Here is a 17,078-nt window from a genome sequence, read left to right on the forward strand (position 1 = left end):
AATGCGCGAAATAATTATCTAATATAGTTTTGTATTGTTATGCTGTTAAGGACCACACCTTTACAATGTTCATAAACCTTCCGCCTAATATATAAGGTACAAAATCGGGTTTTCTCAACAAATCTTCAATGCTGTTAACGTAATCTGATTGAGGAATGAGCAGTTCTAACTTCATGGAACTATAATAGCACCAAATTAGAACGAAAGATGATAGAGTCCACGATCCAAGCAAAATACGTATTGGAAATCTCCGTCCCAAAATCGATAAATCAGCTTAAATCATAAAATTAAAATAAAATTGCAATATAGGCTTATGGTAGTATTAATCCGCTTCTTGGTAAAACAAGAATAGCACTTAACAATTTAAAACCAGATGAACCAAGAGTATCCACATCGTCCGAAAGGAGTTTGTTAAGTTAATTTTGTGGTGTTTCAACCCGGTACTTCGTTTAATGCAAAGATACGCGATTGATACCAGCAAAATGGCCACTATGGTACAAAAGTACACGTCTGGGTGCAAGGTTAGAAGTTTCATGGGTTCGCTCGTTGAAATATCTTCATTGCGAGATCCTATACTGTATATGACCCAGCCTGAATGAGACACTGGCAACGAATATTCATATGCGAATACAGTATTCGGGTGCAAAACATATGATCCTATAAATGCATGGAAAATCTGAAAAGGTTTTGAAGAATATTTGATACCAAGGTGTTTATCAAACAAAGTACAAAATCATTGCTCTCTTTTCTCTATCAACGCAGGCATGACGTGTAAAATAGCTAGTGAAAGTGTGATTCGAAGCAAACGTTTATGAGATATGTTCCATAAGTATGACAGTACCTATACCTCGTAATGTTAGAGAGTTACTGAGAGCTAGTTCGAAAACGACAAGCGAAAATGGAATACATTCGGTTTTGCAGCCCATCATCCAATTTAATCTATACTAAGCCTTTGACGGCGCCTCACCAGGCGTCGCTTTACGAGAATCTATGACGTTTCACCTCTCACTTCATGACTAGCTCTCCTTAACCAGTGACATACTTATGAAACATATCTTATGAACCTATGTTCCAAGTAAATCGCTAATTTTGAAAAACCAATTTTCTTTTTGGGAAAACATTCGCAGATACGATCGCTAGGAGCAAGGATAAGGGAGGTGAGATGGATTGGAAATGATGATGGGCGACCTTCGGCACCGTAACTCTCCCAGTGTACCTTGCGCACGCCCCTACCCTTCGGTAGGCGTTTGTTAAGCGCTGCCGAGTAGCGCCATTGTATTTGTATGAGAGCTAGCTTTCTATTTTTAAGATAGAGGGAGCGTCCCACACAATTTCGTCTAGTACGACCCTACCTAACCGCTGAGGATGCTGGGATGACTACTGTTCTGTAGGTGGGGGTACAGAGGCAACACTATACGTATGGGGGTTTCCATTCCATTCCTTTCTCCCTTCAAGCTAGGAGGGACAGAGTCAATTGATAACTCCAGGGAGTATTATGGTTTGAAGATTTTGCGGAAATTTCTTTTTCGGAATTCGCGCAAAATCCCGGGTGTACCTCGTATGAGCAGTTCCCGATAGAGTAGTTCTCGAAATAGCAGCCGCGATTCCAAAAAAAAACAGCAGCGTTGTTCAAAACTGCTGTTTTAGAAATAGCGGCCGCTGTTTTAGAAATAGCGGTCGCTATTTTGGGAAATAGCAGTGTTTGTCTTCAGTTTCGAGTATTTCTTAACAATACAGTTATATTCGTTGTTTTCGAAAACTACCTTTTTCTGTGATAATTTAGTCAGTAATGTGACCTACTAATGGATCGTGTTTTTAAAGTACACTTAAATATTGCACTATTCTTCAGGCTGTATCAGTTTACAATTCTAACACCAGGATAGAAAATATTTCAAGAAAGCTTATTTTATTTCGGAAGTAAATGAAGATAAACAACAATATTTTGGAAAAGACGTAACATTGTTACACCATTTCCAAAATATTACTAACCTAAGTCTAACCAATCAAAACAAAACCTAAAAACCCCAACCGAACCCAACCCAACCTAACCTGACCTGACCTAATACAATTTAATTGAAATAATCAACCTTAACCTAACCAAACAAAACCCAACCTAACCTAACCAAACCAAACCTAACCTAACCTAACCTAACCTAACCCAACCTAACCTGACCTGACCTAATACTATTTAATTGAAATAATCAACTTCAACCTAACCAAACCAAACCCAACCTAACCTAACCTAATACTATTTAATTGAAATAATCAACTTCAACCTAACCAAACCAAACCCAACCTAACCTAACCTAACCTAACCTAATACTATTTAATTGAAATAATCAACTTTAACCTAACTTAACCAAACCAAACCCAACCTAACCTAACACTATTGGGGGTTTAAATAATTAACTTTAACCTAACCTAACCAAACCCAACCCAACCAAACCAAACCAAACCAAATCTAACCTAACACTATTGGGGGTTTAAATAATCAACTTGAAGCTAACCATATCTGACCTAGTTCTATTTAAGTTCATATGACACAGCGTACACCGTAACAAACAACAGTCGTTTTTCGCATTCCTGTTTTTCTGCTTTTTAGAGAACTGCTGTAATGGTACGCCGCGTTTACGAGAACCGCTGTATCGGTAACTGTTGTAACGGGTAAACTGCCATTTCGGGAAACCGCTATTTAGGGAACCGCTCATCTAAGGGCTTCCCCAAAATCCCTACCTACATCATTCGAACAAGGTTTTCTTAAGAAGCTTAGAGTTATGGCATTAAAAATCTCACTCTTTTTTGTTTTTACGCTATTTTATACACATTTTATAATAAATTAAGGTAAGATCTATACTTACACCACGATAGATCGCTACAGGAATCCAATTAGCTTCTCTAGGGATAACATATTTGTTCGCTCGTCGAAGGATTCTAAATGCGTCGTCAAAACTTATATATTTCCACCTTTTAAAATTAGAGAAAAATTCAAGGTTTTCAAAAATACGCAAAACTAGGGGTATGCAAACAAAACATTGTGAAAAGTAGATCACGAAAGGAAACGTGGTCGAATATTTTTCGATTATTTCACTGTAAAACTCAAATAATTCTAATTTCCCAAATCAAATTCGATTAAGTTCTCGATTTGTTTGCACACTCGCGCGCTGCACATGCGTAACACAAAATATAAAACCTTACGTGACATTTTTCGTATACGTCAGCAAAATGGTAAATATCAAAATCATATCACTCTCGTATGGCTTATAAACACGATCCATCAACAGCTTCGCCGAACGAATCTATGTATTGTATACATTTTATCATACATTTTTGCTTATTTGATTTATTTTCACGATTACCTTATCCACGGTCAGCCTTAGGCAGGTATAGTTAGCCGCAAGTGTATCGCACATTTTCTGTTGCTACACTCAACTACTTCAAAGCATAATTGGTAAATATGGCCACTAGAGCTATTCCCAATTTCAAAGCGTGATCAGTATTACGGAGTTGAATGATTACGATACATTTCTCTGATTGATAAACGGGATAGTAAAATGGAAAGAGTATTTGGTTTTCATTTTTCAGCATATGGACTAAGCAATTGGGAACTTTCTGTTAGATTGACTTTCGGGAACTTCTTGTACACGATACACCGGAATTAACCGAAAGTTCCGAAAACACTTATAAGTGGCTACTTATTCAAAAAATCATACGGACTCCTTGTCTACCATAACAGTATCAAAATAAAATAAATTTCTATAATTATTGTGCTATCACAAAGTTTGAAGAGAATTTGCCTTTTTTAAAGTCAATAAATTAAGATAGTCAAGTCAAACAAGTATAGTTATGTTTGCAAAGATTATTATGCGCAGGTCAATTATGCGATGCGGAATTTTTTGTCAAAGCTTTAATAGCATTTATTTATCAAGATATAAGCAGTACCTGTTTGCTTTTCTTCAGTATTTCTCTTCTTCTTTTCTACGTCTTCGGTATTTTCTCGTATCAAGTGCCAATGCTTTAAACTAAGACCTTCAGGGATTTATTTTGGCTTCCGTTTCTTCTGAACGCGCAGTCAACTGTGACTTAAAAGAGTGCATATCCCAATTTCAAATTACTCTACCAAGCGTTCGTTTAATGTAGATAAACCACTCTATATTCGTTAAATTTTAGTAACGCAAAACTAAATAACGTTTTTGGGGTAATTTACTGCATCTTATTGCCTCGCATTGATTTTATCATGCGCAAAGCTGCGGAACCAATTCGGGCTAAACGTAATTTTGTTTCATAGATCTGCGTGTAGTATCTCGAAACTTTCTCGTTATACGATCGAATTATTATGGAGATTTTGATCATTACTCGCAGTGTTCTGTATATTTAAACTGAAACACGCGGGATATGTTATCTAATTTTGCAATATAAAACGGAATTATCTCCGAATTTGAAATTTAACAAGCTGTTTCAAAAAAAAAACATTTGAATTTCACCAAAACCTTCTCGTTACAAATTCGAGTTATTACGAAGGTTTTGGTAATTTTTCGCAGTAGAGTTCAATACTTTTTCAAATTTTGCAATAAAAACAAAATTATGTCTAAATTGGAAATTTTATACTTCTGACAAAACAAATCTCAATTCCATGAATATTTTTTGGTGTAAAACGAATTGTTATGGAAATTTTCGTTTTTTATCGTGATACTCCCTAATTTAAAACTCTCCCCTCGGTTTTGAAATGGAAACTAGTAAGGTTTAATAGCTTCGAGAGCAATTAGGTTAAAGATCGAGTTTGGTAAATAATAACTTAAAAATGTTGAATAAGAAAAAGATGCGATTGATTTGGTAATCTTTATTTGAAATCGTTTGACATATTCTGTTGGCTATAGTACAAGTTCTACAAGTTACTATAGTGTTTGTTTCTTACTTAAACCAGTCAATTATTATTAAACGAATATTAATTAATTACCGCTAGATTATAAACGACGGTAATTAAAATCGGTCACTAATTATTTAATTACTATCGAGATAATAGTAATTATTCGAAAGTGCATTACGAAAATATATGGGAGTGCTTTTCCTTGCCGAGTTATTATATATTAAAATATTCATATTGCTTCGAGAGTGTCATTAATTAGAATTGAAGTTAATTTTAATTTTCGTATAAAAACCACGTGGTGCCACAAATTACGCTCTTTTTTTAATTGGCTAATTGTTTTCAATGACTCTCGTGAGCGGTGGAAATTAAAAATACAAAAACGAAAAGAAATGTATAGGTACGTGTTACGCAATTTACCTATTTGTAATATAGTAATGTTTGTACCATGCCGTACAATTCACATCATAGGCTAGTATAGTTACTTTTAGAACTAAAAAAATTCTTTGATAAAATTGCATTGTTTCCGTAAATAAATTTCTTCATAATTTCATAGACAATTTTATTTTAAAATATAATTCCTATTTTCATCGACTTGGGTTGATAAAACACCCATCAATTTCGACTAGCAAAATTAAGCATGAACTAATTATGCAGGAAACCAGTAACAAATCAGAAGGGCATAAAATTTGCACGTGACTGCTTCAAAGCAAACACTCCTGCCAAATAGTGTCAATACAATACTTTTGCAGACCCGAATGCGCACAAAAATAAAAAGCTTGATTTAAAGTGTAATGATGGGTACATTTTTGTCGGTGTTAGGTCATGTTTTCACACTTTATTTTAAAAACCCTAATCGACGAAAAATAGAACTTCTAGCTGTTGTTAGATGTCGACGAAGGTGCGGCAAAGCGCAATAAAATTGTTTATATAATTAATTTTGAAAAACTTACGGATTTATATCAATTTAAGTTATACTTAATTAAATACCCAAAGATATTTGTTTTTAATTAGTAGTTTGTCACGTACTTTTATTTTTCAAGGGAAAATTGTTTTTTTTTCTTCTAAATTATACGAGTTCAATTTGTTCTTTTTATTTGATCTACTTTTACAAAAGGCATTCTGTCAAATTTTACTATGTTCATTTTCTATAACTACACCCTTCACTTCAATGTCTCCGAAAGTCCCTAAAAGCTAGAGGCAATTGCGTTAGCTTCAATTAATGAAAAAAATCTTGATCAAATTTGATTAAAAAAACTCATGATCCAAAATTAGTTATGTAAAATTTTGGAAAGCTTTTCGATAAAACTGGTACGAAAATGAGTCGATTTAACTGACACTTTTGCCAGTTCGTTAATGAAATAGGGTTGGATTTAATTCATCTATTATACAATTGCCATGAATTTGAGTTGGAGTGTCCAGTTACACCAATTGTCTAACGCTAGTTAGATCATGGATATGAATAAATACCAAAGTAATGTGGATTCCCAACAAGCCCAAAACGCGAGCCACCAAATGTGTTTTATACCGGCGGATATGAGGCGCCTGTAAATCGAGGCGTAAATAGCAAGGTCATGTGAGGAAAAGGAACTATTTCTATGCGTAGAATCTCGAGTGGTGGTTTGGAAATTTCGCCCATGCGCAGAGAGAGAAAAACCGAATGTCTCTCTCTCTCTCTCACTCACTCTCACTCAAAGGTTAGGAGGGCGGTTCAAGTCATATTTTCTCAAAAGACGGGAATCCATAATATGTTAGTATTTATATATCCATGGTTTGATCGGAGCCTTATAATTTTCAGGATCAAGGCATGTTAGTAAAGTTGCTCTCTACATTTAATGCCTTGACGTACTTTGGGTTACAAAGAGATTATCTAAAAAAACTTGAAACTTATCCAAGCATGCATTGCGAGCGATTTTAAAATGCCCTAATGAGTATTGTAACTGGGATCGTCTCGGAGACATTTCACGTGCAAACTAAATTTGAGGCCAAGGCTTAAAAACAACATTTTCCGCAATGACGACATGTACGGAGAGGTGTCTATCACAGATTCCGAATGGGAGTATTATATTGTAGGTTTCATTTAACAATTCTCCAAAAGGTAACCCTTTTAAAATTTTTCAACAAGAGACGCGTTCCTCTGCCGGACAGTTCATTTATTCCCAATCCAAAAATGGCAGCGTTTGTTATCCCTATGTAAATTATACGTTACACTTATCACGGCTAGTATTCGATACATTAGTGTTAGAAAAATGAAAGACGGTCGAACTAATGTGTTAAACCGGTCTTACCTGGTTTTTAATGTGTTCAGTTAAAACGATTTGGTAACTCTTAACATCAATAGAGTGTACGACGTTTATTTACAATTAGCATTATGCAAAGTGATTTAATTGATCGTTGTATTAATTAGTGTTTCGAACATAGTTTGCCGGTGTTGTGGTCTTCCATCTTTCATTAAGCTAACACCTAGCAACGAAGGGGATGAAGCGCGTAGTAATACGTGATAAGATTTACGAAATATTTGTCAGCATAAAGAAAAAACTGGCCAGTCAACCAGAGAGCTTCTGCAATACTTCTGCAAACCAAAAAAGATGCAAAGTAAAACCTGTGCTTTGAGCCTCTAGCTTCTTTTCACGCTATATTAAATAAATCAAGGGAACTTAAACAGAATCAGAAGTCCATAACCCCCTCGAAGTAGTTACGAGATGGAACGATTTATATCCTGGCCGTCTTGAGCAAGAGATTTTGGTTCCGATCCCTTTTTTTCCTAGTTTTATGGAAAATATCCCACCGTTCACGAACGGGGCTTGGCGCGAAAAATATTTTTGATAGGGCTGCTTTTTCAAGAAGGGGATGACTGTATTGTGCAATCACAGCGTTCCCACTTCTACCTTTCCCTCTTGTCACTACAACCAAAGAGGGCATAAAGGGGGAGGGGGTAGAAGAAGGCTTGGCAGGAGAGTTCTCGCTTTGAAAGATTTCCTCAAGTGCTACCCTTCATAAAATTCCATGGTCTTAAAGAAAAGTTTTTGTTTTTCTCTTCTTCAGTTTTTGAAAACACTACCAAGTCCATAACCCTAATGTTATAGGGTCCCTTAATTCTGCGAAATTCGAAAGCAAAATGAACACAGGCCCGTTTAGAGACAATGGCATCACCACTATGGCACGGCTCGCTTAGAGGCGAGAATTTGTGAGGTGGCGGTAGCATATGAGAATCTGCCAGCCTCAAAGGCTGAAGACGGTTTGGGGAAGAGCCTTAATTTTGGTACTCCGGTTTTGATGGACTCCTGATCAGTTTTTACAAAATTATGACATTTTTTTCAGATCTTTGACTATTTAATTGCAAATTTAATTAAGAACCTTATAAATCTATGGTAATTATTCAGAATTATAATTTTTAGGATAGCATCTTCGGCAGTTGAACGCATCTCCAAAATTCCTAATATTGTATTTAATTGTAACATTTTTGGGGTTTACTTGGTCCGTACTTAATCTTCCTTAAAACCACCCACAATTAGTTAATATATCTAACTATGCCTAAATTCCTTCTTGTCAAAGTACAGCGGCATCTGCACTCCAAATTTCTCAATCAAACATGTTCAGTCTTCAATAGACGTAATTTCCAAAAAATCCGTCCCATTTAATTTAAGTCTAATTTCAGTCCCTTCAATCTCATTTCAACTCTTCATAATATTCTTTCGTTATAACGCGCTGAGAATAATTATATAATATTATTATTTACATATTTGTAATACAACGAAAAAAAAAACAATCTTTAGACAAACAACAACAATAATAATAATTATTTTAGAATATTCCTAAATATCTCGTTAACCAGTTCAAAATTTTCATTATGAATCCCGTGTTGAACCATCTTAACCAAGCGGACCAGGTTAAGAGCCAGGTTCAATGCATTTAGACCATAAGTGGCAAAACGATGGTGGAGAAGTGGTCAGTGTGCAGTGCTCGATAAGCAATGTATATGTTAAGTATATTGATGATCAGAAAGTACGATCCTTAATTATGATTCTCTATGGTGACGTCACGCGTCGACCTACGGATCTACTTTACGTGATCATTCGATAGTGGCTGTGGTCTTTAGATTTCTACCTAGAAGTCAATATCATTTCTTTTGGAAGTATGTTACTGTATCTTGTAAAGATGAGCATTTTATGGCATTGCTAAAAAACGCGAAAACATTTTATGCCCAAAACATTGAGGTCAATCGTCAAAATGTGAATTGGTTTAATAAACAAGGCCTTAGGCTTAAATATTTTGCTTAGTAATAAAATATATTTAAAGTGACAAAGAAAAGTCACCTTTTCCATAAAAACATTTGAAATTTCCGCAATGTGACGTACGAATTATTTACACCCTGGCTGGTCAGTCATTTTAAAACTGTAGTGTAAATTCAACGGTAATTCACGACTTTGAAAGCGCGTGACGTCATATTTGTCGCGTCTTTAGCTCACGTGGCTTTAGTGATGACGTAAAGAATATTTGAATGAAAAATTATAATTTTTTAAATTCGTATATCTCGATTAAGCTTTGGAAAAACCTTTTATATCACGCTACAAGAAATCATTTCATGCGTCACTTAGTTAAATTATGTTTATATTTCACCCAATCTAAACCCAAGCCATGTCTACCGTAATCACATCTTCACCGGCTGTGATGCGAAAATTATAAATTTCATTCAAAATATGCGAGAACAAAATTGGCGATCATGTTCACCATGATAAAAGGTCTCAAATAAGCACTTAATAAATTACTTCCATTGAAAATGTTTTAGCTTCTGGTAAGATTATTAGTTTTCAAGTAGCTTGATTTGCTGAACAAAGCTCGGAGCAAATCAAGTCCTTCAAGAACTACATTAAGCTGATGCGATATTGACCATTTTTCATTTACGCCGTGATACCTATGACTACAAGGGAGACAGCCTTCTGATGGATCTTTAGAACCTAAACTCGATAGTTTTACTATAAGACACATTTTTATGGTTCTTAAGTGCTTGATTAACTTTACTAGTACACGTAAGATATCAAAGGTGAAATGGTATTTCTTACCAGTTGGTTTATAATTCAATCGTTACCAGTGCTAGTCAAGTATGGTCTTTTGGTATTTCATGAACCAGGCTCTCAACGTTTGTCCGCGCCCATTTGAGTCCATTGTATCTTTCAACTTTCATAACGGTGAAATTTAAATTTAATTAACAATCACTCTTTTTCGAGGGTTCCGTCGGTATAGTCCTTAGCGTAATTTCAACGGCGTCCGGTGAGACGATTTCACAGTCTTTGCCTGACTCCTCGAATAAATGATCGCTTTGAACCCCGTTGACCATTTCAGTGGTGGAGTCCATAACGGGACCACCAGAAGAAGATCCGTCTTCGCCTTCGGTCGAGCTTCGTAACAAAAGCGTCCGTCCGTGGGACGCGCGTGACACGTCCTCGTCCAGCGCGTTTTCGACCGTCCTAGACGAGTCCGAACCCCAGTCGGACACCAAGGAATTGGTCCGAGACGAGTCGCGGGACTGCTCGTTCAACTCGTCGTAGCGTTCCGCGGGTAGTGAGGAAACACATCCTACTATACCCACCACTGAGAAACTGGCTGACGTCAGCGATTCCTCGTCTAACTCGAAATCAGGAACGGTGATCCGGGATTCGCGCCTGACCGCGATTGGTCCATCCGACTTATTGGAGCTCGAACACTCGTAAGATGTCGAGGAAATGTCTTGCAAACTCGGTTGGTTTTCCGGGTTCTCCAAGTAGCTCGAATACTCAGAGTGGCTTTGCCACGAGGTTTTGGCTTCGACCGGGGATTTGGTTGGAGTCTGAGCTCCACCGATAACGGGGGTCGATGGAATATCTAACCGTCTTGGCGGGGGAGTTAGACCAGAGGACTCGTTTATATTTAGGGCGCTACCGGGTAAGCTTCGATAAGCTTCGGAACCGATGGTTCGGGAAACTGATTCTCGCGGAGGCGTTCGTAGGTTAGGGACGCTACCGCGGACGCGAAGGGGAATGTGACTCAGGTCGGCGACGGCCACTTTGTTGGCGGGCTCGTCAGGCGAGGCTTGACGAAGGTTGACGTTATTTTCGGGGCACTGGTAGGGAATAGATGTACGCGAATTGGGGGTCAGACCAGCGCCCGCCATGGAAGACGAGGGGGCGTACGTTGAATTTATAAACGCGTGAGAGCTGACATCTGTCACACGGATAGATACTGTAGTTGGCGTTGATTCGGCGTCTGAAATAGACATATTAACTTTTTTAAGGTTTTAATGCAAACTGGATCCCTAAAAGAAGAATCAATTCATGTCTGCAAAACGATATTGAAGAATAGTTAAAAAAAAACATAAACCAAATATTTTTTTAAAATATCAGAAAAATCGTCTAATATCTAATCTAAGACCATTAAACACAGTGTTTAATGGTCTTAGATCTAATAGAGCTTTGGTCAATTGTAATGAGGCATATTATTCGCCTATTGATTTTTTTACTTACTCCTATCTTTAGTTAATTGTAGGTCACTTCTGTATGTGAAAACAAAATTAGCGGGCAACGACGACATCTTGAGGAGGGGTCTGCGACGAGTTTCCACCTTGACCTCGGCTACATCCTCGTCAAGGTCACCTTTATGGGACTGAAATGAACGAAGTATTATTTTCTCCACCCCATATTTGTTCTGGACAATTATCGAGTAGTTGCATTTAAATATTCTATAAATACTCGATAAGTATTGGTTAAAGGATGCCACCGTTAGCTTTGCAAGAAGTAAAAGCAAGTCTGACTTTTGTGAGAGTAGGCATAGAGCTCAAGCAAGTCTCTGGTGGCACCCTTTAAATACTAGGAGCTATATGACTTCCAGATTGCGCCACTTAATCATGGAGATTATTCTACTAGAGAAGAAAGCATTCACGTCATGACATGCTTAAAGCAAGAGGGTATAATCGTCAAGTACAATTGTAAAGTACTCGAAAAACAATCCAATTACAAAAACTATTTTAAGCCTAAATATTCGGTACTCGATTGAAAAAACGCTACTCGAACCAGAAATCGGTTTGGTAAAATTTAGATTCAGTATAAGAGGAAAAAAACCACGGCAAACTAACCTTACCTGAGCCTAACGAAACAATAACCTAATCTAATCTAACCAAACACATTAAGAATACCATGGGGATCAGGCTGCCGTCTTATCCAGTAAAGCACTATTCGCCCATGCCTACGTTTTTCTAAGTAAAAACGGTCAGTTACCCTGTGATGGTGGTGATGATGATGGTGGTGTCTTCTCCTTCGATGTCGTCTATTGGCTTGTCGCGCTTGGTGTTGCAATGCGAGCTGGGCTTGACGGGCCTCGGCGACCATTTCGCGCTCAATTTCCATTTCGATGTCTTCGTCCATGTTCTTATGAGACTCTTCGAGATGTTTCATGAGAACCGCCACGACCACGTTCACCAGGACGAACTGAGCCATTAAGACGAAAACCACGAAATAGAGTGGAGCAATGATCGCCGACACGCAACAGTTTTTTACGCACTCCGACGAGTTGTCGCAGTCGTCACGAAGAGTGTCCTATCATAGAAATACCCAAAGTTAACCAAGTACTAATACGCATTCGCCAGCTCCGAGCAACCACCTTCTACCTATCACCATAGACTCTTAGTTCTCAAAAATCTAACTCAATATTTACGTTCTAAGACTGATTTTGATACAGTGTACGCATTTTATGAAAGTGACTCGTGTTTTACAAATGTTAGCAGTTAGTCTCAAGTGTTCAATATATATTGAAAAGATCACGCCATTTTTAGGGCATGAATTGTCTTCCGTCGCGCCTTTCAACGCCTGCGCTCTAGACGGTTTGGGTCCTGAGAGAGCGCAGCCCTCTTGTATGTCCAAATACTGAGGGTTGCCTACTCTCTTTTTCTGGGAGAAGTTCATTGAGGGACACGGAATACCAACATTTCTCCTCCGTCTCTAACATTTCTAATGTAAAACGAATATACGCGAAGTGCGTTCCCTACCTTCATGATGCCGTTCCAGTTATCTCCTGTTGCGACTCTGAAGAGGGTAAGAAAGGCCATACCAAAATTGCGAAAGTGGGCGTGCTCTCCCAGACCTTGACACGGAAAATCTTCATTGCATTCTGTAATGAATAATTGAAAGGGTATTCATCGTATCAATGAATAATGAAAGGGTTTTCATAATTTTAATGAAAAATGAAATTGAATATGATTTGTAAGCTGAGTTACCTAATCTTCCGAAGAGCTCGACTCCAAGTGCAGCAAAAATAAAGAAGAGGAGGAAGAATAGAAGGCCGAGATTGCCGACTTGCGGCAACGCTTGCATCACTGTGTCCAATAAAGCACGAATACCCTTGGCCATTTTCAATAACTTCAGAACTGAAAAGAAATAAATTAAATTGTAAATTATTAACAATGTAGCTGAAATTTCGCCTAGACGCTTTCTTCACCGAGTAAATCACATTATGTGAATCGTATTTTACTTTTGGTTCATGAAACATACCTCTTGCAATCCGGAGAACTCTCATGACTCGAATGATGGTGGGATTGATGGGAATGAATTCCGACTTCATCTCTTCGAGCACGATACCGCACACTGACAGACACACGATGAAAACATCCAACTGATTCCATCTAATTAAATAGAATCACGATACATTCGGAATGTTTTGTATTCGATGCTTTTGATTAAAATGCGCCAAGTACTTAAACCCAAAAGTGGTCGGTAATAGCCCTGTCAGAAATCATTTCGGTGCCTAAGGTAAGTGGTTTTCAAGATCCCGCAAACTCGCCCATAAAATTGAAGCTTTTGGCTTTGATTGACTAATAAATATTTTAGAAAAACTTGTTTGTTTTTTGTTCTTTGTTCACAGTGACAATTCGTTGATTTAACTAAACTGCGTGACTGTTATAAGTCACACTAATGGACTTTTTTATAAGTTGTTTGCTTGATACGCTAAATGTTGGGTCAGTGGACCACTACCCATTTACAAGGTGGAGTCTTATGAACCGGAAATTACACTCGAAATGCTATTTTGTTAGGATCGTCTGCCGTTGAACTGCGCGAACTCATACAAAACTCCTATTACCATGAAGTCAATTCAACTTTGAACTGATCGCGATAATTTGTCACTACGGAGATTTAGTGAATAGTACACTATTTGAATAAATGACCCATTACTTACTTGTCCTTTAAATATCTAGGTATTCCCAAAGCCATTACTTTCATTGCCGCCTCCAAGATGAAGACCGCAGTGAAAAAATAGTTGAATATCTTCAGCGCGTATTCCAGTTCCTATTATAGTAATAAAAATCATAGAACATTTTTTTGAAAATTAGAACGGACGAAGTGAAGTAACTTATGGTACGAAGAAATATTTGCTTATTGGCTCTTACCGCGGGCATCATGTAGAACTCCATCGCCATGGTAACTACGTTGAGACCAATGACAGCGGCTATGGCCAAGTCAAAATACTTGCTTGTAACAATACTGTGCGTAAAAAGCCGAGGTTTAGAATAATTGATGTAATAGGGGGGTGCTCGCATCTCTAAAACACGTAAGAAACAAATACAAATAAAGAAGAAGAATTAGTTCTTTCGTTTTGTTAATATGGATTTTCTAGAATCCCTTCGCCGAAGCGTGGCAATCGACCCATAGCTACAATACAAGAAATTGGTCATGGAAAAAATCCAGAATGTTGAAAAAATCATATTGACCTTCCATTCCAGAAATTTTGTGCCTAAATACCGCGTATTATGAACTCCCAAGATGGAAGCATTCAGGTTACTGAGAAAACTCCTAATTTCAGTGGATTAGGCTTAGATACGATGGCGCTTGCTGCGCTTCAGTTTAGGACTTTAAGGAGCGCTTTGAGACATTATTTTTTTAAGTCAACTAAATTATATCAAGAATAAAGAAACTAGAAATAAGAAAATGTTTTGGAAGTAAACGGCTTCATCGACAGTTATGCCATTTTCCACAGGCATTTTCTATGGAGTAATTTTCTTGGATTATATACAGAAGTCCCTTTAAAATTGCAATAAATGCATCAATGTCTAATTTAATATTCCTCCATGGTAGTAGATTGCTAGCAGACAATGGAAAACGGCATTAGCATTGCCCACGTAAGTGACGCGGAATCATGCTGCCAGAAATGAGAATTTCCGGCTTTTGCGTCCCAAAATACAATCGCAGTCGAACTCAGTTTCTTACTCCTAGTGGATTTATCTTGATACATTAGAAAACATTAATTCTCATAGCGCTCTCCAAATATATTTGTCGCTTTATAACCAAATGTGGCGTGTACTTGTCAAGAGTAACTTGACTCTCACGCGATTATGAATACCTATTCTACGTTTCTGTTGTTAGCAAAAGCTTTTAGGAGTCTAGGTCTAAGAACCCAAAACTAAATGTGGTTAATATTTCTAAGTTCAGAGTCATTTGTTATTTTGTTAAAGAGACATGAATTATTCCTTGCTAAAGTAATCCGAATTTAAATGTAGCACTAATCACGGAGTAATAGCAGAAGTGAGACGAGACTAGAAGTGAAGGGCTCTAGCATTGATAGTAGATCCCGGCACTAGTGAACAAATTTGAGGATTTTATGACGCTTCCCACGCGCCTACACTACTGAGAAAAAAATTGGTCATTTTCCAAAAAACATTTCCTATCCCCTTTCCTCTCAACCTAAAGCGGCCGAGCACGGACGGGGCTCCTTGAATCTAGTTCGGCCGTCTACCACCGCGAGCGTCTCACGTTTTGGAGGGAAAATTCAGAAACCGCTACTGGAGGGCCAACCGTTCTTGTGTTATCAAGAATATTCACTTTCGCCGAGTGAAGAATTTGGTTAGCTCAGCACTTCTGGTCTCATCTCACTTCTGGTAATAGATAATGGAGACTAAGAAATACTTTGCTTCTAAACTATGAAAAACCGTTATAGTTAATTAATTAATATGTTTTCTAATTAACTATTGTTTTTCAATATCTTACTCACGATTTAGGCCTACGTTAGCAATGTGAAAAGGATAAAAGAAAAATTCGCCTTCAATGTCTCTTTAACATCGCGACCCTAGTACACGCATTCGTACCATGATATCATAAGTTAATGACAATAAATCTTCGTGTAAAGGACTGCAGTTCTTAACACACACAAAAAATATTTTGATTTACGATTTTTAACTTATGTTAAGACTAAGAGAAATTATTATTATGTACTGTTACGGAGTTAGTTAACAATTCTATGTGTAAAAACCAGATTTATATAAAAAAAATTCCTAAACCGTGGTTATAGTTTCATCAACACCGAACGCGCGGCACGTAGTTGAACTCGTGAAAAAACTTAACCACGATTCAAGGTTCAAACTGTTTTGTTAGACACGCTTGTCTCATGAGACGAGTGTGCTACGAGGGTTTGCGTGCTATATTCAAGCTTCGCACACGATTATGTGAAAACCAAACTTGGAAATTAATATAAGTTAATCGACGAGGTAAATTCGGGTAAATTAGTCAACGCGAGAAAAGAATGTGTTGTAGATGTCAAACCTGGCTTTCGTAAGAACGAGGATAGGAATTTCCATACAGTTTTGAAAAATATCTTAGAGCCGGAAATAAAAGAAGTGCAATAGAAAGACCAGTCTGCACCGGTCACCAAGGAACAATAATACCAACAAACGAAAGAAAGAAAAATAGATCAAATAATAAAATTCATCAGAGTAAAATGAAGAACAAGAAAATATTAAATAAACGTAAAAGTTTTATAAGTTGGAAGAGAAAATTAAATTTAATATACTCAAGTTCAAGCGGTATTTAACGATCTTGACCCTCTCGGCCCAATTTAAGGAGGTAATAGAGCAATTCGCGAGTGATTTCCGAGCTGATAAAGTAGTGGAATACGCCATGATAGACCCCATTCTAATATCTGATTGAAGGCTTATAACTTGGTTAAACCGAGCGCTCCTCCTTCCTCGCGTTTCATTGGCTATTCACCATAGTACTACTCGTTCACACATGGCGAAGATGACTCGCTTACATTAGGATAGATCTATAGCTACGTCAATGTTAAGTGGCTTCTAAGTTCAAATTCCATAGTTGAACAATCGCGCTTGAACAGGAGTATATAGCAAGAAGCGGAAATAGGGTGAAGAAATTGAAATAAAGCAGACAGAGCAAGATGGCGAGTGATTTTTCATAGACAGCAAAAT

The 17,078-nt window shown here is 37.4% G+C and overlaps 1 protein-coding gene across 4 annotated transcripts in view; it reads right to left on the minus strand.

Moving 5' to 3' along the window:
• Nucleotides 1-4,822: 4,822 nt before the first annotated feature.
• Nucleotides 4,823-17,078, minus strand: part of LOC149647356 (voltage-dependent T-type calcium channel subunit alpha-1G-like) — a 180,435-nt gene continuing 168,179 nt past the window's right edge. For all 4 annotated transcript variants that reach the window (XM_089850214.1, XM_089850213.1, XM_089850211.1 and 1 more), the window contains 8 exons: nucleotides 14,274-14,425; nucleotides 14,063-14,172; nucleotides 13,381-13,511; nucleotides 13,107-13,256; nucleotides 12,879-13,000; nucleotides 12,112-12,429; nucleotides 11,362-11,500; nucleotides 4,823-11,104 (listed from right to left, as the gene is read on the minus strand). In XM_089850214.1, the coding sequence (XP_089706340.1) occupies nucleotides 10,068-11,104; nucleotides 11,362-11,500; nucleotides 12,112-12,429; nucleotides 12,879-13,000; nucleotides 13,107-13,256; nucleotides 13,381-13,511; nucleotides 14,063-14,172; nucleotides 14,274-14,425 (2,159 nt within the window). In that variant the 3' untranslated portion in view covers nucleotides 4,823-10,067. The remainder of the gene's footprint in view (nucleotides 11,105-11,361; nucleotides 11,501-12,111; nucleotides 12,430-12,878; nucleotides 13,001-13,106; nucleotides 13,257-13,380; nucleotides 13,512-14,062; nucleotides 14,173-14,273; nucleotides 14,426-17,078) is intronic.

This window comes from Phalangium opilio, unplaced genomic scaffold, assembly GCF_054372755.1.
Source record: "Phalangium opilio isolate 3A_F unplaced genomic scaffold, DU_Popi_V2 ptg000089l_1, whole genome shotgun sequence".
NCBI lineage: Eukaryota > Metazoa > Arthropoda > Arachnida > Opiliones > Phalangiidae > Phalangium > Phalangium opilio.